The sequence below is a fragment of the Procambarus clarkii genome, chromosome 40 (assembly GCF_040958095.1).
Source record: "Procambarus clarkii isolate CNS0578487 chromosome 40, FALCON_Pclarkii_2.0, whole genome shotgun sequence".
Classification (NCBI taxonomy): domain Eukaryota; kingdom Metazoa; phylum Arthropoda; class Malacostraca; order Decapoda; family Cambaridae; genus Procambarus; species Procambarus clarkii.
In genome coordinates, this window is record NC_091189.1 from 32,008,540 (window position 1) to 32,031,684 (window position 23,145).

The 23,145-nt window shown below is 44.5% G+C and overlaps 1 protein-coding gene across 1 annotated transcript in view; it reads left to right on the forward strand.

Moving 5' to 3' along the window:
* LOC138372867 (involucrin-like) overlaps nt 1-1,201 on the forward strand; it is a 1,675-nt gene extending 474 nt beyond the window's left edge. The window contains exon 2 of the mRNA XM_069338537.1: nt 173-1,201. Within this exon, the coding sequence (XP_069194638.1) occupies nt 173-1,201 (1,029 nt within the window). The remainder of the gene's footprint in view (nt 1-172) is intronic.
* Nucleotides 1,202-23,145: the final 21,944 nt, after the last annotated feature.

Below are 23,145 nucleotides of genomic sequence, written 5' to 3' on the forward strand. Positions count from 1 at the left end.
TCGTGGAGGACAGAAAAAAAATGTTTATATATATGCTTGTTACCAGTGTCAGAGTTGTGGCCACGTGTGTGGTAGAAAATATGAACAGCTTCCAAGGCAGTTAAGGTTACTTTGACATGAATGTGCTAAGCCAGTAAGACCATATAGCACTTAAAGGGAATATGAGGACAAGGAGCTGGAACACAAGGAGCTGGAGCACAAGGAGCTGGGACACAAGGAGCTGGAGCACAAGGAGCTGGAGCACAAGGAGCTGGAGCACAAGGAGCTGGAACACAAGGAGCTGGAACACAAGGAGCTGGAGCACAAGGAGCTGGAACACAAGGAGCTGGAGCACAAGGAGCTGGAGCACAAGGAGCTGGGACACAAGGAGCTGGAGCACAAGGAGCTGGAGCACAAGGAGCTGGAGCACAAGGAGCTGGAACACAAGGAGCTGGAACACAAGGAGCTGGAGCACAAGGAGCTGGAGCACAAGGAGCTGGAACACAAGGAGCTGGAGCACAAGGAGCTGGAGCACAAGGAGCTGGAACACAAGGAGCTGGAACACAAGGAGCTGGAACACAAGGAGCTGGGACACAAGGAGCTGGAACACAAGGAGCTGGAACACAAGGAACTGGAACACAAGGAACTGGAACACAAGGAGCTGGAACACAAGGAGCTGGAACACAAGGAGCTGGAACACAAGGAGCTGGAACACAAGGAGCTGGAACACAAGGAGCTGGAACACAAGGAGCTGGAACACAAGGAGCTGGAGCACAAGGAGCTGGAGCACAAGGAGCTGGAACACAAGGAGCTGGAACACAAGGAGCTGGAGCACAAGGAGCTGGAACACAAGGAGCTGGAACACAAGGAGCTGGAACACAAGGAGCTGGGACACAAGGAGCTGGAACACAAGGAGCTGGAACACAAGGAGCTGGAGCACAACGAGCTGGAATACAAGGAGCTGGAACACAAGGAGCTGGAGCACAAGGAGCTGGAGCACAAGGAGCTGGAACACAAGGAGCTGGAGCACAAGGAGCTGGAGCACAAGGAGCTGGAGCACAAGGAGCTGGGACACAAGGAGCTGGAACACAAGGAGCTGGGACACAAGGAGCTGGAACACAAGGAGCAAAACACAAGGAGCTGGAACACAAGGAGCTGGAACACAAGGAGCTGGAACACAAGGAGCTGGAACACAAGGAGCTGGAGCACAAGGACGGAGTGAAGGAACGGTGCCAAACCACTTGTACCATCGGGTATCGAACACCGACCATGCAAGAAGAGAGGCCATCGGTTGTTGACCAGACCACACACTAGAAAGTGAACGGACGACGACGTTTCGGTTCGTCCTGGACCTTTCTCAATCGACTTAAGAATGGTCCAGGACGGACCGAACGTCGTCGTCCCTTCACCTTCTAGTGTGTGGTCTGGTCAAAATACTTTAGCCACGTTATTGTGACTCATTGCCTGCACAGGCCATCGGTGTACCAGACCAGACCAAGTGAACAGACATTCTCCGATGTAATAACCAAGTGAACAGCATGGAAATGTTCACCATGAACAGGAGGGAACTAGCACCTCTGTGAACAACTGTTGAAATGAGGCAACATCCAAATCTTGTTAAAAAAAAAAAATGGCAAAATCAAGAACCGGCATAATAGTCAACTTCGACTGTAAATCAGAGCCCAGGCGCTGAAGCTCGCCCTGAAAGCACATACACATGGTAAAAGAAGATGGATACAGACCTCTTCTTCAAAGATTGAAAGAAGAGATTGCTGGACAAATTGAATGAACAGTTTTCAGAGAAACATTGACAAAAAATCACTGCATTAACCAATGACATAAAGGCCAGGGCTCAGGAGCTGAAACTTAATTTTGTACGCACACTTAGATGATTACACACACACACACACACACACACACACACATACACATACCCATACACATACCCATACACAGACACACACACACACACACATACACATACCCATACACATACACACACACATACAATGGGGGCCGGCCGGCCGAGCGGACAGCACGCTGGACTTGTGATCCTGTGGTCCCGGGTTCGATCCCGGGCGCCGGCGAGAAACATTGGGCAGAGTTTCTTTCATCCGTCGTTTCAAGGCGTCTGACAGCTGGGTGGACAGCGCTTCGGATTCGTAGTCCTGAGGTTCCGGGTTCGATCCCCGGTGGAGGCGGAGACAAATGGGCAAAATGTTTCTTTCACCCTGATGCCCCCTGTTACCTAGCAGTAAATAGGTACCTGGGAGTTAGTCAGCTGTCACGGGCTGCTTCCCGGGGATGGAGGCCTGGTCGAGGACCAGGCCGCGGGGACACTAAAGCCCCGAAATCATCTCAAGATAACCTCAAGATAACCGTGTTACCCAGCAGGTTAGGTTAGGTTGTGGTTTTCTATTCAGCTTTTCAAGGTAAACTCAAATATTCACAATAAATTGGTATATATTAGTCACATATGCACTATTCATAAGCAAGATATTGACTATAAGCAAGTGTGATAAAGGGTTGAGGGGACACAGGTGGAAATTGAGTGGCCAAATGTGCTATAGAAACATATTAGAGGCAAGGCAAAGTTAGACAAGATTCAGAGGTATGCCACTAGACTAGACACAGAATTGAGAGGTATGAGCTACGAGGAAAGGCTACGGGAGCTAAACCGCACGTCCCTGGAAGACAGAGAAGGGGGAGACTGTTACGAACCCGGATCCAGCGTCCGAGCCTGGAGCAGTGACAAACACGCCATCTGTGGGTCAGCTCCCGAAACCCCCGCCAAACGAACGACGACACCTAGTGAGGACAGCGTGTACTGGCCTCGAGGACCAGTTTCCAGTCTGGTTCAGCGCTCAACACCGCCGCTCCTGACCTCTGGTGAGGTGGTGCTCCGACGACAGCGCCATCTAGGGAGTGGATATGTCGGGCGTTTGTATCTGAGCCTGTGAGTGTGGTGTATTAGTGTCCCGGTTATTAATGACGTGTCTGCTTACAGAGCCGACCTGGGACCACTGTGTTGAAGGTGGAGTCAGTCTACCCGAGGCAGCCAGTCTCCATACTGTGAAGTTTGCTGCAGCTGTTGTGACGTCGTCCCCCCCGGAAGAACACTGTGGTGTGTTAAGCCTGCCAATGGAGTGGCAGTGGAAGGATTTACCCGGGACCGACGGTTGGAGACGATAATCCACTGGGGTATTGAGGACAGGAGGGTGATTGGTGATATCACACGAGACTCCTGTCTAGGGCGTACCCCTTTTATCGTTCGTGGAGTGGCCGTACCAGCCTTGGTGGCTCAGTACCTGCCAGCCGACCTGCTGGACGTGTGGTTGACGGCCTCCACGACGGTGCCCCCAGTGGACCTGTGTTGTGGCTGACCTGTGGCCAGGGTAGACTCGGCGTTCTCAGAGGACACGTCTTGAGGCCACGAAGTAAGCACCGCGGACTCAGCACCTAGTTTCGAGGATCCATAGTCTCCAGCAGAAGACTACAGTGTTGATCCCCTTGTAAAGTGTTAATACCCCTCCCCCTTGTGTACTCTATTATTTTATATATTTAAATGGTGATGGTTATATTATATTATATTAAGTTCTTACCTTTCTTTCCCTACTCCCTTTAAGTTACTTGCGTCACGGATCGCATCCCTTGATAGCCTCTACTGGCTTGGGGCCGGATACTTATATCTTCCTCTAACAACATCAGAGTAAGAACCCCGTTGCGTCCCGAGAGGGCCGTAACATAATTGGCATCCCCAGCGGGATCCGTCCCCTTGTTAAGTATGTTTGACAGGGGTGGTGAAGTGGCGTAATCCCTGTATATAATTCCCCCTGTGTGTGACGATTGTGACGTTATACGTCCTGTGCTGTGCTCAGAGTGACTAAGTGCGATATTGTGCAGTGCGGTGCTCGCTGTGATTAAGCGATTAAGTGCAATATTGACTAGTGCGGTGCTCAGTGATTTAGTGCAATATTGTAGAGCGAAGTGTTCGCTTGGACTCAGTGCAATATTGGGTAGTGTGGTGCCCGAAGTGATTACGTGCAATATTGGCAAGTGCAGTGTTTGGTGCGATAAAGTGCAATATTGGCGTAGAACAGTGCTCGGTGCGTTAAGTGCTAACGTGTAAGCAGTGTGTTAAGCGCAAAGTGTTCCATCTGTGACAATGGCAGACAAAGCTACCATCGATGATCTGGACGAGGTTCAGGCTTTTCTGAACAGAGAGGATTGTCTTGCCAGATTGAAATATTTGAGCAAACCAGAGCTTGTACTAGTGAGCGCCTACCTGGAGATCAAGATCCGTGCCAGTGATTCCCGTGTGGAGATCTTGTCCAAGGTACACCGGCACCTGAAGGCAGAAGAGAAACAGGAAGGCGAGACTCCTAGTTCAAAGGAAAGTGCAGACATAGCTTCCACGGAAAAGGAAGATAAGGGCAGCGACGTTGACAGTGATGCAGGCGAGCTTAATATCAGCTTCCTAACAGTCAAGATGCGTGCCCTAGAGATCAATCGGGAAATAGAATGGAAGAAATTAGAAATGGAACGAGAGAGACAAGATAAAGAATTAGAGATGAGACGTTTAGAATTAGAACGAGAAAGAGAGAGAGAAGAACGAGAAAGAGAAAGAGAAGAACGAGAAAGGGAAAGAGAAGAACGAGAAAGAGAAGAGAGACGAGAGAGAGAAGAACGAGAACGAGAGAGAGAAGAACGAGAAAGAGAAGAGAAACGAGAGAGAGAAGAACGAGAAAGAGAAGAGAAACGAGAGAGAGAAGAACGAGAAAGAGAAGAGAGACGAGAGAGAGAAGAACGAGAACGAGAGAGAGAAGAACGAGAGCGAGAAAGGGAGGAAAGAGAGAGGCAACATGAACTAGAAGTATTGCGATTAGGCGGTGGTCGGAGGCAAACAACGGACACCAGTAGCTTCGATCCGGTACGCAACATCAAAATGGTCCCCAAATTCCATGAGAAGGAAGTGTCAAAATTCTTTGCAGCCTTCGAGAAAGTCGCTGCCTCTTTGGAGTGGCCAAGGGAGAATTGGGCCATCATGATACAGTCAGTTTTGACTGGGAAGGCCCAAATTGCCTACTCTACGTTATCCCTTGACGACTCCAGCGATTATGACAAGGTGAAGAAAGTTGTGCTCATGGCGTACCAATTGGTACCTGAGGCTTATAGGCAAAAGTTCAGAAACCTGAAGAAGACCTCAGAGCACACTTTTACCGAATTCGCCACGATCAAGGAGCGACTTTTCCAGGAATGGTGTACCTCTCGGAAGGTGGAGACCAAGGAAGACCTCGAGCAGCTGATTCTGCTGGAGGACTTCAAGGATTGTTTGACTGGAGACTTGAAGACGTACCTAGAGGAACAGCAGGTAGAGACCTTGAGTGCAGCAGCCACAATGGCTGAAGAGTACATCCTGACTCATAGGCCGTCTGCTAAGTACGTCCCGAGGAATTACCAGCGCCGGTTTGACAGACCTCAGGACGATGAAGAGACTCCCGTCCCACGAAGCGCTAAGAAGACGCCCCCTAGTAGCCCCCGAAGAACAAGTCCTAGTAGTCCGAAACACCGTAGTCCGAGGCGGAACATGGTGTGCTGGACTTGTGGGCAGAAGGGGCACATAGCTGCTAGGTGCCGAGGCAGAAGAGGTGGCAGCGCACGAAGGGAGGTGATGTTGATGAGCTGTGTTACACCACCAGCAGGAAACCAGTCTACGATGAAGCAGGAAGGACCAAGTTTGTTTGCCCCTCACACTTCATGCGGGTATGTAACGAGTGATCATACTGGTAGATCAGTTGTAGTGCTCAGAGATAGTGGAGCAGCCCAGTCCCTGATCGTGAAGAGCTCGTTACCCGAGGGAGTAAGTGTGAACGGGAGACAAGAGGTTGTCCTGGTTGGGTTTCCAAGGACGCAGTACATCGCCCCCTTAGTGCCAGTACATCTCGACACGCCTTATTTCAGCGGCACATGTGTGTTGGCAGTAGTCGATACCCTCCCTGTGGCTGGGATTGACGTGGTACTAGCCAACGACTTGGTGACAGATTGGAGCATCAATCTTCCCAAGGTTGCGGACGAGTCTACCGGAACAGCACGGTCTGAGGTAACAGGCAATGGTAATGTCCAGGTAAAGACAGACACGGATGTAAACATATTTAATTTGTCCTCTCACCCGCAGATCGACGATATTCTAGCAGTGTCTCCTGATTCTCTCAACGAGGAACATGAAGTTAAGAAGGCAGAGGTACCTGAGCAAGAAGAGAGGCCTTGTGTGCGGGCACCCACGGATACCAACGAGTCTGGAGCGAGGGCGGATGTGTGCTTGCGGTATGGCAAGTTACAGCATGTAGTGAACCAGCCAGAGATTCCCCAGACGTCAGAGGTATGTGAGGTGTGTTCAAAAGGTCTAGTGCCCTCTTCTGTCCAAGCTAGGCTAGTGGATGGTGCCGGCTATGGACATGACAGGCTCAGGAAACTTATCCCTCGAATTGCCAAATGTTTCCTACCGGTATTTTGTTTGTTTTTCGTATGTGTTCTCGTTTGTGCTCTCAGTGAGGACCGGTGGACGACCCGACGAATGATGGCTCCCATGAACATCGCGAAGAGGTCCCAGGGATTGGAGATTTGTACTGCAAGTGTTGCAGTTGAAGAAGGGACCTGGGAGGTAATAGATGATACAGGAGGTACGATATGTGATAATGTGAGTGACTGTTTCCGACAGGTTGACACCCCCCGGGTGACTGCTGAGCCTCAACACAGCGTTATACGGAACGTTGGTCGACCTGACGGGGGCAGAGCGAATGCCATCTTCGGTGAGCAAGCAGCCCTGTTGGAACTAGGTGTGGGCCTAGTAGAAGAGTGTATAGTAAGTACTGACTTGCCCATTGTCGCTATCACTCTGAATTATCAGACCCCTGTATTCCAGGTTCCTGTCTCCCTGAAGGACCATCGGACCGGCACCAGAAATGCCGTCTGTGGTCAGCCATCATCGGTGCCACGACATAGGGAAGTGTCGAGTCACCCCAGATCGAGTCTACACGGATCCTTACTCGAGAGGTGTGCCATGATGTCCCTGTTTGCCATCGCAGAGAAGGTGTGGAAGATTGTGTCAGGCAGGTCATCGCCTGCCATTTTCAAGGTCCCTTTGTGCCAGGGATTTTCTTTAATTCAGTAGACATGACAGCCTCGCAATTCCAGATCATAAAGCATGCGTGTCCATTTGGAGTTGTGTCGTCGTACTAATTTGGTTTGTGTTTCTTTTTATAGAACCCCAAACCAAATTCTTTTTGGTGGGGAGGTGTTACGAACCCGGATCCAGCGTCCGAGCCTGGAGCAGTGACAAACACGCCATCTGTGGGTCAGCTCCCGAAACCCCCGCCAAACGAACGACGACACCTAGTGAGGACAGCGTGTACTGGCCTCGAGGACCAGTTTCCAGTCTGGTTCAGCGCTCAACACCGCCGCTCCTGACCTCTGGTGAGGTGGTGCTCCGACGACAGCGCCATCTAGGGAGTGGATATGTCGGGCGTTTGTATCTGAGCCTGTGAGTGTGGTGTATTAGTGTCCCGGTTATTAATGACGTGTCTGCTTACAGAGCCGACCTGGGACCACTGTGTTGAAGGTGGAGTCAGTCTACCCGAGGCAGCCAGTCTCCATACTGTGAAGTTTGCTGCAGCTGTTGTGACGTCGTCCCCCCCGGAAGAACACTGTGGTGTGTTAAGCCTGCCAATGGAGTGGCAGTGGAAGGATTTACCCGGGACCGACGGTTGGAGACGATAATCCACTGGGGTATTGAGGACAGGAGGGTGATTGGTGATATCACACGAGACTCCTGTCTAGGGCGTACCCCTTTTATCGTTCGTGGAGTGGCCGTACCAGCCTTGGTGGCTCAGTACCTGCCAGCCGACCTGCTGGACGTGTGGTTGACGGCCTCCACGACGGTGCCCCCAGTGGACCTGTGTTGTGGCTGACCTGTGGCCAGGGTAGACTCGGCGTTCTCAGAGGACACGTCTTGAGGCCACGAAGTAAGCACCGCGGACTCAGCACCTAGTTTCGAGGATCCATAGTCTCCAGCAGAAGACTACAGTGTTGATCCCCTTGTAAAGTGTTAATACCCCTCCCCCTTGTGTACTCTATTATTTTATATATTTAAATGGTGATGGTTATATTATATTATATTAAGTTCTTACCTTTCTTTCCCTACTCCCTTTAAGTTACTTGCGTCACGGATCGCATCCCTTGATAGCCTCTACTGGCTTGGGGCCGGATACTTATATCTTCCTCTAACAACATCAGAGTAAGAACCCCGTTGCGTCCCGAGAGGGCCGTAACAGAGACATGATCAGCATCTATAAAATTCCCAGGGGAATTGACAGGATGGATAAACTATTTAGCACAGGTGGAACACGAACTAGGGAACACAGGTGGAAACTTAGTACCCAAATGAGCCACAGAGACATTACACAAAAAAATAGTGTCAGCGAAGTTAACAAATGCGCTGACACTCGCATTAGGGAGTGATGTGGTGGAGGCAGACTCCATACACAGTTTAAATGTAAATTTAATAAAGCCCAATAAGCTCCAGACTGAACACCAGTTGATTGACAATTGAGAGGCGGGACCAAAGATCCAAGCTCAATCCCCGCAAGCACAACTAATGAGTACAACTAGGTGAGTACACATTAATATTATTAGAAAAAAATATTAGAAAGTTTCTTTTGTAAACAGAGTGGAAGATGGTTGGAACAAGCTAAGGTGGAGGCCAAAACCGTTAGTAGTCTCACAGCGTTATACGACAAGGAGTACTGGGAAGACGGGACACCACGAGCATAGCTCTCATTCTGTAACTAGACTTAGGTCATTACTCTTAGGTAATTACACACACACACACACACACACACACACACACACACACACACACACACACACACACACACACACACACATACACACACACAGTGAAAGACCTGGGGGTTGATATCACGCCAGACCTGTCCCCTGAAGCTCATATCAAGAGGATAACATCAGCAGCATATGCCAGGTTGGCTAACATAAGAACGGCCTTTAGAAACTTGTGTAAGGAATCTTTCAGAACATTATATACCACATATGTCAGACTAATCCTGGAGTATGCGGCTCCAGCATGGAGTCCATATCTAGTCAAGCATAAGAGTAAACTGGAAAAGGTTCAAAGGTTTGCCACCAGACTAGTACCCGAGCAGAGAGGTATGAGCTACGAGGAGAGACTACGGGAATTGAACCTCACTTCGTTGGAAGACAGAAGAGTTAGGGGGGACATGATCACCACATTCAAGATTCTCAAGGGAATCGACAGGGTTGATAAATATAGGCTATTTAACACAAGGGGCACACGCACTAGGGGACACAGGTGGAAACTGAGTGCCCAAATGAGCCACAGAGATATTAGGAAGAACTTTTTTAGTGTCAGAGTGGTTGACAAATGGAATGCATTAGGAAGCAATGTGGTGGAGGCTGACTCCATACACAGTTTCAAGTGTAGATATGATAGAGCCCAATAGGCTCAGGAACCTGTACACCTGTTGATTGACGGTTGAGAGGCGGGACCAAAGAGCCAGAGCTCAACCCCCGCAAGCACAACTAGGTGAGTACAACTAGGTGAGTACAACTAGGTGAGTACACACACACACACAATACTAAGGAAGGGATTGACAGAGTGGACATAGACGAAATGTTCACACGGAATAGTAACAGAACGAGGGGACATGGGTGGAGGCTTGAAACTCAGATGAGTCACAGAGATGTTAGGAAGTTTTCTTTTAGCGTGAGAGTAGTGGGAAAATGGAATGCACTTGGGGAACAGGTTGTGGAAGCAAATACTATTCATAATTATAAAACCAGGTATGATAGGGAAATGGGACAGGAGTCATTGCTGTAAACAACCGATGGCTGGAAAGGCGGGATCCAAGAGTCAATGCTCGATCCCATAAGAACAAATAGGTGAGTATAAATTAGGTGAATACACGCGCGCGCACGCACACACGGACACAGCGGGGGTTGAACTTTTTAAATCTGTGTTTATTTTTTTAAGGTAATTTATTCATACCGGAAATTCGTGGCAGCACTTCAACCGGAAATGGTGGTTGTTGGTCAGTCACTTGTTACCTGGACCATGGCACAGGTGTACACCAGCACAGGTGTACACCAGCACAGGTGTACACCTGCACAGGTGTTCACCAGCACAGGTGTACACCTGCACAGGTGTACACCTGCACAGGTGTACACCAGCACAGGTGTACACCAGCACAGGTGTACACCAGCACAAGTGTATATATGTAGAGATGAGTGCATCATAAGATATAAACACAGGCAGGTGTACACAAATTCGCGCATTGCAGTACAGGTAAAATGCAAGATTCTGCCGTGCATTTTCTGTGCATTCTAAAATGCACGAAAAATGCACATGATAGATATATATATATATATATATATATATATAGAGAGAGAGAGAGAGAGAGAGAGAGAGAGAGAGAGAGAGAGAGAGAGAGAGAGAGAGAGAGAGAGAGAGAGAGAGAGAGAGAGAGAGAGAGAGGAGGGGAGGGAGGGGGGGGGGGGCGTGGTACCACAGCCAACGGCCTCTAATGTTGAGGTAATTATCATTTGAACGGAAATTGCAGGTGGGTTGATTCGTCTGTTTATTGGCCCGCCCACTGGCTGGTCCATGGCCCGCCCACTGGCTGGTTCATGGCCCGCCCACTGGCTGGTCCATGGCCCACACACTGGCTGGTCCATGGCCCGCCCACTGGCTGGTCCATGGCCCGCCCACTGGCTGGTCCATGGCCCGCCCACTGGCTGGTCCATGGCCCGCCCACTGGCTGGTCCATGGCCCGCCCACTGGCTGGTCCATGGCCCGCCCACTGGCTGGTCCATGGCCCGCCCACTGGCTGGTCCAAAACAGCCTAAGACAGGATAGCAGTCACAATGAAACAGGTCAAACAACAGTGATAGGAGCTAGACAAAATATAAGCAGATCATATCAGGCAAGGTATCACCAGAGTTCCTGAAGGAGTGTGATGGGATCCTTTCTTGCCTACTAACTACGCCTTACAACATTACAGACTGGTGAGCTGCCACAAAACTGGTTTCAATATTCAAGAAAAATGGGATAGATAGGAAGCTCTATATTCCTAAATAGACTCACTAGCATGTTTTCTTTATACTTACAGGGAAAGGTAAGAAGGGTAGATATACTGTATCTTCTTAGACTGCCTGAGGCTACAGACATACACACACACATAGTGTGTGTGTGTGTGTGGAATGAGAGGGAATGGGGAATAAGGGAATGAGAGGTGGGCCGAAAGAGCAGAGCTCAACCTCCGCAAGCACAACTAGGTGAATACACACACACACACACACACACACATACATATTTCCCCAGGAAGCAGCCCGTAGCAGCAGTTTAACTCCCAGGTACCTATTTACTGCTAGGTAAGAGGCGCATCAGGGTGAAAGAAACTTTTTCCGCCTGCACCGGGGATCGAACCCGGAACCCTCAGGACTACGAATCCGAAGCGCTGTCCACTCAGCTGTCAGGCCCCAGTCTGAGTGTAGAGAGTAAAGAGAATAGGAGAAGTGTGTGACTCTTGTTGTTTGACTGATGTTAATTACTTTACTGCCACCATACTGTCAGTTCTACAACATTTTCCACAGTTACTAAATAGTTGGGGAGGACACACCATTCACTGAGTCTTTCCTGAGTGTAACATGGTGTTCCATCTCTAGTATGTTCCTACTTGAGAGATCCGCATCACTGATCACCTTATATATACTTGGTCATGGGATAGTAATTAACAAAACAAATGAACAAAACTCAAGCTTGTTTTTCAACACTTAGATTTTTAATACACTATAATATTTCCATCTCCTGAAATTTAGTCATTTAACTCTAGTTCTGCACTTCTGAATACTTTGCTAATTTACTTTCAAACACTGAATTAATCAACCCATCAACATATACCCAGCCATAAGGAACTCCATTAAGGAACATATAATCTCTTCCCACAACCAAACCATCACCAGAGAAATCCTAGCAAACAACACAGAAATCATCGATAGATACAGCGATAGCAGACGGCTGGACGTCTGCGAGGCACTACACATCAAGAAGTCAACACCAGCAATCTAACAGATAATTTTTAGTAGGTAAATTCTAGCAGAATTAATAAAATGATAACAGATACTTTGCAAGAAAAAAAATGAGATGTGAGAGAATAGTAAGTATATTAAAGCACATTGGTATATTAAAGCTCTGATTGATTACATTGACAACTTGATTGGTAATTTAAACAAGATTAACAGACACCATACAGTAGATTGATAGCACATATAAGAAGACAGCAATGATCACAATGGTAAAGATGTTCGGATTGGGTACATAAAGATTGGGAAGCAATAGATACAGTGTAATTTTAAAGTAAAAGGTAAAACACTATGCAGATGAAATTAGGTACTTTTCCGTTTTGTTTTTGATTGACGCAAAAGTTGGACAGCTTTTCAATTCATTAGGGAGTGAGTTCCATAGACTGGGTCCCTTTATTTGCATAGAGTGTTTACACAGATTAAGTTTGACTCTGGGGATATCAAAGATATATTTATTTCTGGTGTGGTGATAATGGGTCCTATTACATCTGTCCAGGGAGAGTTTCAGAGCAGGATTTGCATTTAAAGGGGCATTAGGTTCCAAAAATGCAATAAATGAAAACTCGTTCGATTTCAATCAAACTTTTTTAACAAGTTCTATATGAAAAGTGTTTCATCTGGTCCAAGTTTCAGCATCGTAGCATAAATAAGAAGGGAGAAAAAAAATATTGAAGTAGTTGTGAAAATTATGCCAAAATGGTCAAAATCGATTATCAATCAAAAGTGTCGACTGAAATCATAGCTATGACTCTTTGCTATCACAATAGCATATATTAAACAAATATTATAATTAGTTTAATTGGAAAAAAAATTTAAGATTTTTTTTTTTTTTTTTTTCGGGCGATTTGCATCAAATTTACACACCTGATTGTACGTAAGCCTATCTGTAAGGATGCCAATTTTGGAGAAAATTGGTTGATGTCAACCTCAGCCACAGATTTTAGAACCTTAGACTTTATTCTTTTTTTTTTCAATTGACAAACGTTTACAAAACTGATTCATTTTTTATTCAATTTACATGAAACTTACACAGTATATGTGGAGGGCATGTCTCTACATTGGAGAGTTTTCATTTTTCTTTAAGTTAATTTATTGATTTTATAATAGCAATAAACATGCCATATTTGCATAATTTTTGGGGGGAACTTTGAACATTTGTATTAGGAAAACTAAAGATGTTTTGGAAATTCTATATGTCAAGGTCCTTTATTATATGCTAATGTGTCAGAAAATTGTCACAGAATAATTATATCTGAAACGTGTGTTCTGAAGTGTAGACTTGAAAATGTGTAAAAAACCGTTGAAAAAAAAAAAAATCTCCCTTTCTATTTACGCTGCAGTACTGAAACGTGGGACAATTTCAGCACTTTTCATATACAACTAGTCAAATAATATTGGTTGACATTGAACAACTTTTCCAACACCAACCTAATGCCCCCTTAAGAACAGGGTTTTGTAAATGTAATTGACACAAGAAAATTTGTGGAGTGAGATTATGTTTAGCATGTTTAGGAAGTTAAATAAGGGGGATGAGTGTTGTCTGAAAGCAGAATTTGTTATTATTCTGATAGCAGATTTTTGCTGGGTGATGACGGGCTTGAGGTAGTTTGCAGTGGTTGAACCCCATGCACAGATACCATAATTAAGATAGGGATAGATTAGTGCATAATATAGAGAGATGAGAGCAGAGTTAGGTACATAATATCTGATTTTGGAGAGTATCCCAACTGTTTTAGAGACTTTCAAAGTTATGTGTTGTATGTGGGTGCTGAAGTTGAGTCTCTTGTTTAGGAATAGGCCAAGAAACTTTCCATCATTTTTATTGCTAATGTTTACATTATCTATTTGAAGCTGAATTACATTTGTAGATTTCCTTCCAAATAAGATGCAGTAGGTCTTTTTTATGTTAAGTGTTAGTTTATTGGTTGACATCCATAAGTGGACTTTTTTTTAGTTCATTATTAACAACATTATTTAGTGTATGTGGGTTGGGGTTAGAGTAGATGAGGGTAGTATCATCAGCAAACAAAATAGGTTTCAGAATGGTAGAGACATTAGGCAGATCATTGATGTATATCAGAAATAGGAGAGGTCCCAAGATGCTGCCCTGTGGCACTCCAACGGTTATTGGTAGAGTGGGAGAGGTTATATTATTAATGGCTACATATTGGTGTCTGTCACTGAGATAGGATTGGATAAAGTCCAGTACATAGCCTCGGATTCCATAATGATTGAGTTTACGTAAGAGGTAACTGTGATTAACAGTATCAAAGGCCTTTCTCAGGTCAATGAAGAGTCCAATCGGAAACTCATTTTTGTCAAGGGCTGAGTAAATTATATCAAGAAGACTAATAATTGCATCGTTGGTACTCTTTTGGGAGCGGAAGCCAAACTGACAGGGACTAAGAATGTCGAATTTTACGAGATAGGAGTTGAGCTGTTTGTTGATAATTTTTTCAAGTATTTTTGATAGTATCGGTATGTTTGATATTGGTCTATAATTGTTTATGTCCGCCGGATTACCTCCCTTATGAACTGGCGTTACTCTTGCGTTTTTAAGAATATCAGGGAAGGCATGACACTCAAGGGATTTGTTGAACAGCAGAGCTATAGGTGGCGCAAGGGCGTGGGAGGTGCTCTTGTATACAATGGATGGGATTTCACTAATGTTCCCAGCTTTGATTTTTAGTGAGTGTATGATGGACACAACATCTGTCGGGCTGACTGGTGAGAGGAGAAGAAAGTTTGGATAGCTGCCTGAGAGATATGTGTCTGAGTCTGTGGGAATTTACTGACAAGGTTAGCACCATCCGATGAAAAGAAGTTATTAAATTCATTTGCCATTTCTAAATTAGTTGACGGTGTAAGGCCATCCTTAGAGAGTGTTATCTGGTTGTGGGAGTGTTGTTTAGTTCCTAGGATATTAGAAATGGTTTTCCATGTGCTTTTCATGTTGCCTGTTGCTTCTTTGTATCTAGTCTCATAATATGAAAGTTTAGCTTTCCTTATGATACTGGTAAGCACTGATGAGTACCTTTTAACTACTTCCTTTGTAACTAGGCCAATCCTAAATTTCTTTTCATATTCATGTTTTTTGTTGATTGAATTGATTATGCCACTTGTGAGCCACGGGTTATTTTTTCTTTTGTCAGTTACTTGTTTGGTAAGGAGGGGACAGTGAGTGTTGTAGAGGCTTAGAGTTTTGGAGAGAAAGAGGTTAGTTAATGAGTTTATATCCTGTGTATTATTAAATTCAGATTCCCAGTTAATATTGTGAAGTGCATTAGAAAGATTGCCTAAAGCTGATTCACTATGTACTCTGAATGAGAGTTTCTTGCTTTCTGGTGGTATTGTGTCCATGTTTGCTATGAGGAAGGTAGGACAGTGGTCAGTTGTTCTGGCATAGATCATACCTAATGTAAGGGGAGCTGTTATATTAGTCAATACGTGATCCAAGGTAGTGGCAGATGTTTGAGTGAGTCGGGTGGGCTTGGTGATTGTGGGGATTATATATATATATATATATATATATATATATATATATATATATATATTATAATATATATATATATATATATAAATATATATATATATATATATATATATATTATAATATATATATATATATATATTATAATATATATATATATATATATATATATATATATATATATATATATATATATATATATATATTTTGTCTTGTATAAAACACGTCAATAATAACATTTATTTATATCACCAAAAACTCCTCTATGAACGAATGAGTGAATGAACTCGTCTTCCTCCTTCATCTTCCCTCCAACCCCTTCCCAACCTCTCCTCTCTCCCTGTTTATCCTCTTCCTCCTTCTTTCTCTTAACTCTAATCTCCACCATTTTCCTCACCACCCTTCCCCCTCACCCCCCCCCCCTCTCTCTAAGCTACCCCTCGCCACTCCCATGAAAATAAAAAACAATCTTTTATATTTATATAAAAGTGGGAACCCGGCTGCATCCTTGTCTCTCCACCCCCCCATCATTTCCCCTCCTCCGCTCTTTCTCCCTCTCCCCACTTTCTCTCCCCTCCCCCCTCTTTTATACAATATCTGAGTGAACACGGCCACTTACCTCTGCCTATGGTGGTTGGTAATAAGGTTGGCAGTGTGACAATATTTAGCCCCTTAACTATATTCTGGATCATCCCGGATATATATTGTACCTTAGTGGCTCTATGCTAGTGAGGTTTAGATCTCCCACCAGCAGCCTTCCTCCCATCAACACCGTCAAGATGGAGTACTCGGAGTATTCCTACAAGAGACTCATCTCACATTACGACTGTCCGGACTCGGCCCCAAAGAGGCGAAAATTAGAAGACGGCTGGGATGGAAACTGGGAGGACGCGGCCTCCTACGTGCGCAAGATGGTGGACGTCTGGGACCAACTGTGGGACTACGGCGGACAAACGCTTGGGAAGGACTGGGAATATATGGATATATGAACAGTGTTTACTTTTTTGTTTCTGATAATTACTTTTTATTTTTTGTGAAATTGATTAAAATAAAGGTTATGTGTACTCACCTAGTTGTATTCACCTAGTTTCCTTGCGGGGGTTGAGCTCTGGCTATTTGGTCCCGCCTCTCAATTGTCAATCAACTGATGTACAGGTTCCTGAGCCTACTGGACTCTATCATATCTACATATAAAACTGTGTATGGCATCAGCCTCCACCACATCGCTGCCTAATAATGCATTCCATTTCTCTACTACTCTGACACTGAAAAATTCTTTCTAACGTCTTTATGGCTCATTTGGGCACTCAATTTCCACCTGTGTTCCCTAATGTGTGTGTGTGTGTGACCTTGTGTTAAATAATCTGTCTTTATCTACCCTATCAATTCCTCTGAGAATCTTGCATGTGGTGATCATGTCCCCTCTAACTCTTCTGTCACCCAGTGACGTGAGGTTTAATTCCCGTAGTCTCTTCTCGTAGCTCATACCTCTCAGCTCGGGTACTAGTCTGGTGGCAAACCTTTGAACATTTTCCAGTTTAGTCTTATCCTTGAGTAGATATGGACTCCATGCTGGAGCTTCTAAAGGCCATTCTTATGTTAGCCAACCTGGCATATGCCGCTGATTTTATCCTCTTGATATGAGCTTCAGAGGACAGGTCTGGCATGATATTAACCCCCAGGTCTTTCTCTCTCTCCCAAATGATACCTTTTATCTGGTCTCCTGCTCCCTACACCTATCTTCATTACATTACATTTGCTTGGGTTAAACTCTAAAAACCATTTGTTGGACCATTCCTGCAGCTTGTCCAGGTCTTCTTGAAGCCTTAAGCTGTCCACCTCTGTCTTAATCTTTCTCATAATTTTGGCGTCGTCAGCAAACATTGAGAGGAATGAGTCAATACCCTCTGGGAGATCATTTACGTATATCAGAAACAGGATAGGTCCGGGTACAGAGCGTTTTGGGACTCCACTGGAGATTTCACTCCAATCTGAGGTCTTACCCCTAACTGTAACTCTCTGCTTCCTATTGCTTAGGTACTCTCTTATCCACTGGAGCACCTTACCAGCTACTCCTGCCTGTCTCTCCAGCTTATGCATCGGTCTTTTATGGGGTACTATGTCAAAGGCTTTCCGGCAGTCCGCCCATACTTCTGCTTAATCTTTGGCACGTGATTGTAGAATTCCATTAAGCCTGTAAGGCAAGATTTACCATCCCTGAACCTATGTTGATGGTTTGTCACGAAGTCCCTTCTCTTCAGATGTGTTACTAGGTTTTTTCTCACGATCTTCTCCATCTCCTTGCATGGTATACAATATAAGGACACTGGCCTGTAGTTCAGTGTTTCTTGTCTGTCACTCTTTTTGTATATTGGGACTACATTAGCCGTCTTCCATATTTCTGGTAGGTCTCCCGTTTCCAGTGACCTACTATGCACTATGGAGAGTGGCAGGCAAAGCGCTCCTGCACATTCTTTCAATACCCATGGTGAGATTCCGTCCGGGCCAACAGCCTTTCTCACGTCCAGATCCAACAGGTGCCTCTTAACCTCATCTCTTGTTATTTCATACCATTCCAAGGCCGCCTGGTTTACTGCTTCCTCTCCTAGCGTCGTGATCTCTCCTTGTTCTATTGTGAAGACCACCTGGAACCTCTTGTTGAGTTCTTCACACACCTCTTTGTCATTCTATGTGTACCTGTCCTCACCCGTTTTAAGTTTCATCACCTGTTCCTTCACTGTTGTTTTCCTCCTGATGTGACTGTGTAGTAGCTTAGGTTCGGTCTTGGCTTTATTAGCTGTATCATTTTCATATTTTTTCTCAGCTTCTCTTCTCACACTAACATACTCGTTCCTGGTTCTCTGGTATCTCTCTCTACTTTCAGGTGTTCTGTTATTTTGGAATTTCCACCACGCCCTTTTATTCAGTTCCTTTGCTTTCATACATGGCCTATTAAACCATAGATTCTTTTTTTGCTTCTTGGTTTTTTCCTGTCGGGCCGGGATAAACCTGTTTACTGCCTCCTGACACTTTTGGGATGACATAGTCCATCATGTCATGTACGGACTAAGTTGTGAGCTCTATGGTATATCCCTTAGGAATTTTCTCATCTCCTCATAGTTCATGAGGAGCCAACAAGTTTCCCTTTCGGTACGCCAGTCTTGTTTCCCAGTTCTTTTTGGGGAAGATAATTCGTAGCTTTACAAGGTACTCGAAGATCAATACACTGTGATCACTCATTCCCACGGGGGCTTCCAACTTAACCTCCATTATATCCGACACATTTAGCGAAATATCAAATTGAGCATTGCTGGTCCATCCTCTCCTCTCATTCTTGTCTGTCCCTTGATGTGTTGGTTTAGAAAGTTTCTTGTTGCTACGTCCAGCAGCTTAGCTCTCCATGTGGGTATCTATTCTCCCAATCTATTTTCCCATGGTTGAAGTCTCCCACAATTTGTAGTCTGGACCCGTTTCTGCTAGCTACAGAAGCTGCTCTTTCTCTTATATTGATAGTGGTCATGTTGTTCCTATCATATTCCTGTTTGGGTCTTCTGTCGTTTGGTGGGGGGTTATATATTACTACTACTATAATTTTTTGTCCTCCAATTGCTATGGTACCTGTTATGTAGTCACAGAAATCTTTACAACCCTGAATAACCCCTCTCTTCAAAATTTCAGCCTTTTCCCATCAGCAAAGCTACACGACCACCTCCTCTCCATTCTCTCTTTCCTCACTACATAGTAGTCCTGTGGAAACACTGCATTTGTTATGGTTTTCGATAGCTTTGTTTCTGTGAGTGCTATTATGTCTGGGTTTTCTTCTAGTGCCCATTCTCCAATTAAACTTGTTTTATTCGTAATCCCATTTATATTATTGTACATTGCCTTGAAGCTCACTTTCTTCTGTTCATTCTCTTGTCCCCTTCTTGGTGAGCGTTCTGCTGATGGAGGAAACTGTTCAATAGGTGTGAAGATCTGTGAGATGGTTAACAAGGTGTCAGAGGATTCTGGTGTGTGTGTGTGTGTGTGTGTGTGTGTGTGTGTGTGTGTGTGTGTGTGTGTGTGTGTGTGTGTGTGTGTGTGTGTGTGTGTGTGTAATTACCTAAGTGTAGTTACAGGATGAGAGCTACGCTCGTGGTGTCCTGTCTTCCCAGCACTCTTTGTCATATAAAGGTTTGAAACTACTGACGGTTTTGGCCTCCACCACCTTCTCACCTAACTTGTTCCAACCGTCTACCACTCTATTTGCGAAAGTGAATTTTCTTATATTTCTTCGGCATCTTTGTTCAGTTAGTTTAAATCTATGACCTCTTGTTCTTGAAGTTCCAGGTCTCAGGAAATCTTCCCTGTCAATTTTATTAATTCCTATTACTATTTTGTAAGTAGTGATCATATCACCTCTTTTTCTTCTGTCTTCTAGTTTTGGCATATTTAATGCCTCTAACCTCTCCTCGTAGCTCTTGCCCTTCAGTTCTGGGAGCCACTTAGTAGCTTGTTTTTGCACCTTTTCCAGTTTGTGTATGTGCTTCTTAAGATATGGGCCCCACACAACCGCTGCATATTCTAGCTTTGCCTAGCAAAAGTCGTGAACAATTTCTTTAGTATTTCCCCATCCATGTATTTAAAAGCAATTCTGAAGTTAGAAAACGAAGCATAGGCTCCTTGCACAACGTTCTTCATGTGGTCCTCAGGTGATAGTTTTCTATCTAGAACCACCCCTAGATCTCTTTCTTTATCAGAATTCTTTAAAGATTTCTCACATAATTTATAGGTTGTGTGGAGTTTATGTTCTCCTATTCCACATTCCATAACATGGCCTTTATTCACGTTAAATTCCATTTGCCAAGTGGTGCTCCATATACTTATTTTGTCCAGGTCTTCTTGAAGGGCTTGACAATCATCTAAGTTTCTTATCCTTCCTCTTATCTTAGTATCATCAGCAAACATGTTCATATAATTCTGTATTCCATCTGGTAGATCGTTTATGAAGACACTGAACATTACCGGTGCAAGAACTGAACCCTGTGGTACTCCACTAGTGACGTTTCTCTAGTCCGATACATTGCCTCTGATTACTGCACTCATTTTTCAATCAATCAGAAAATTTTTCATCCATGCTAATAGCTCCAGGAGCATTTGTTTAACTTCGTCTCTAGAAACCTCTTTGTGCTCTATGCTGTTCTCTGGAATTCTTATTGTGTCTGGTTCTCTGAGGATCTCATTTTGTACAAACACACTTTGGAACTTTTCGTTTAATGTTTCACACATTTCCTTTTAATTTTCCGTGTATCTGTCCCCCATTTTCAACCTATGAATATTATCCTTTACCAAGAGCTTGTTTTTAATGAATTTATAGAAAAGGCCTGGATCTGAATTACATTTGTCTGCTATACCGTTCTCAAAGTTCCTTTGCCTCTCTCCTTGCTAACGTGTAGTTGTTTCTTGAATCTTTGTATCGCTGGTATGTTTGGTCTCTTTCTATAAAGATTCCATGCTTGTGTCTTTTGATCTCTGGCCCTCTCGCAATTTCTGTTGAATCAACCCTTTGCTAAAATCACTAACATGCTCCTTTGAATTTAGGCCTTCTCCTAATCCTACTATTTTTTCTATGATTTTCATCTTTTCTGATGCTCGGTCCACCCTAGAGGAAATTTCCTTCTCTAAACATCCAAAAATTATTATGGACTTACTTTTACCTACAGTGTTTTGTACCCGTGTACTGTTGGTTACCAGTTCTTTCCTTATTGCTTGCCTAAGATCCGCTTCTTCTTAATCATTTCTGGTCAGGACTTCCAAACACCTTTTCTTAATCGTCTCTTTCTCTGTGATAACTTGGGCATACGTCTATTTCTTCTTTATACTTTTCTAGTTCTTTATTACCTCCTCTATGTGAGTTGTCAATGAAGTTTCCAGTTGGAGATCCTTGCCTAACTCTGTATTAGCCCTCAGGCTCCCTTGGAGTTGTTCACCATATCAGTCTATTTCCTTGTTTACTTCTTCAAAGTCACCACACTTCACTTTCCACGCCTCATTTTCTTTCACTAGTTCCTTGATTTGCTCCTCCTAATTTGTTACCTTGTCCGTTAATGCAGTAATACTCTTACCTTGCTGAAGAATACTTCCTTTTAGAGTGCAAAGATCACTCCTAAGAGCTCCTTTATCCACTACCAATTTAAGCACTTTTTCTTCATTCTTTTGCATATCCTCAATTATCTCTAACCTGCCAAGAACACCTCCTTTCCTTATATCTTGTGGTGAGAATCCTTTGACACAATCATCTATTGGTGTGTTTACATTCCCCGTGGTGGTGGTGGCCTTCTTTGTTTTTGTTCTAGAACAAAAACAAACTTTTCCAACTCAGCTGTTTTCACTCACCTTTACTTGTTTATTGTATTTTTTGCTTTTACACTTCCTTGAACCTTTATGTAACCTGGGACACCACTGTAGCCCCGAACCTGTTCCCAATACTTAAGTAATTCGATATTCCAGGAGCTTGCTGCAGTGTGCCCACCCAACCATTTGGGCTAGACGGTAGAGCGACGGTCTCGCTTCATGAACGTCGGCGTTCAATCCCCGACCGTCCAAGTGGTTGGGCAAAACTCCTTTACCCCGTCCCATCCCAAATGCTTATCCTGACCCCCTTCCCAGTGCTCATATAGTCGTAATTGCTTGGCGATTTCTCCTGATAAATAGTGACTCCTGCCTCCTCCAGCTCCAGTGACCCAGTCACTGTAACCTACACTGTTACAGTGTGTGTGTGGAGAGATACGGCTTCAGCTGGAACCATGAGGATAGTATGGTGTACATGGTTATAGTGACACTGGTTGTGAGTAGTGTTGAGTTACAGTGATGATGGACGTGTGAAGATCTTTATAGTGAAGATGGATGTGAGTAGAAAATATTGTTACTTTGATGAGGGTCGTGTGTAGTGATGATGGTGTTGTAACTACACAAAACCATCAAGACTACCATCCTGATAACCATCTACACAGCACATGAAGGTTGTGTGTAGTGTAGATGGTACAGTGATGGTCGTGTGTAGTGTAGATGGTTACAGTGATGGTGGTTGTGTGTAGTGTAGATGGTTACTGTGATGGTTGTGTGTAGTGTAGATGGTTACTGTGATGGTCGTGTGTAGTGTAGATGGTTACAGTGATGATGGTGTGTAGTATAGATGGTTACAGTGATGATGGTGGTGTGTAGTGTAGATGGTTACAGTGATGATGGTGTGTAGTGTAGATGGTTACAGTGATGATGGTGTGTAGTGTAGATGGTTACAGTGATGATGGTGTGTAGTGTAGATGATTACAGTGATGGTGGTGTGTAGTGTAGATGGTTACAGTGATGATGGTGGTGTGTAGTGTAGATGGTTACAGTGATGGTGGTGTGTAGTGTAGATGGTTACAGTGATGATGGTGTGTAGTGTAGATGGTTACAGTGATGATGGTGGTATGTAGTGTAGATGGTTACAGTGATGATGGTGGTGTGTAGTGTAGATGGTT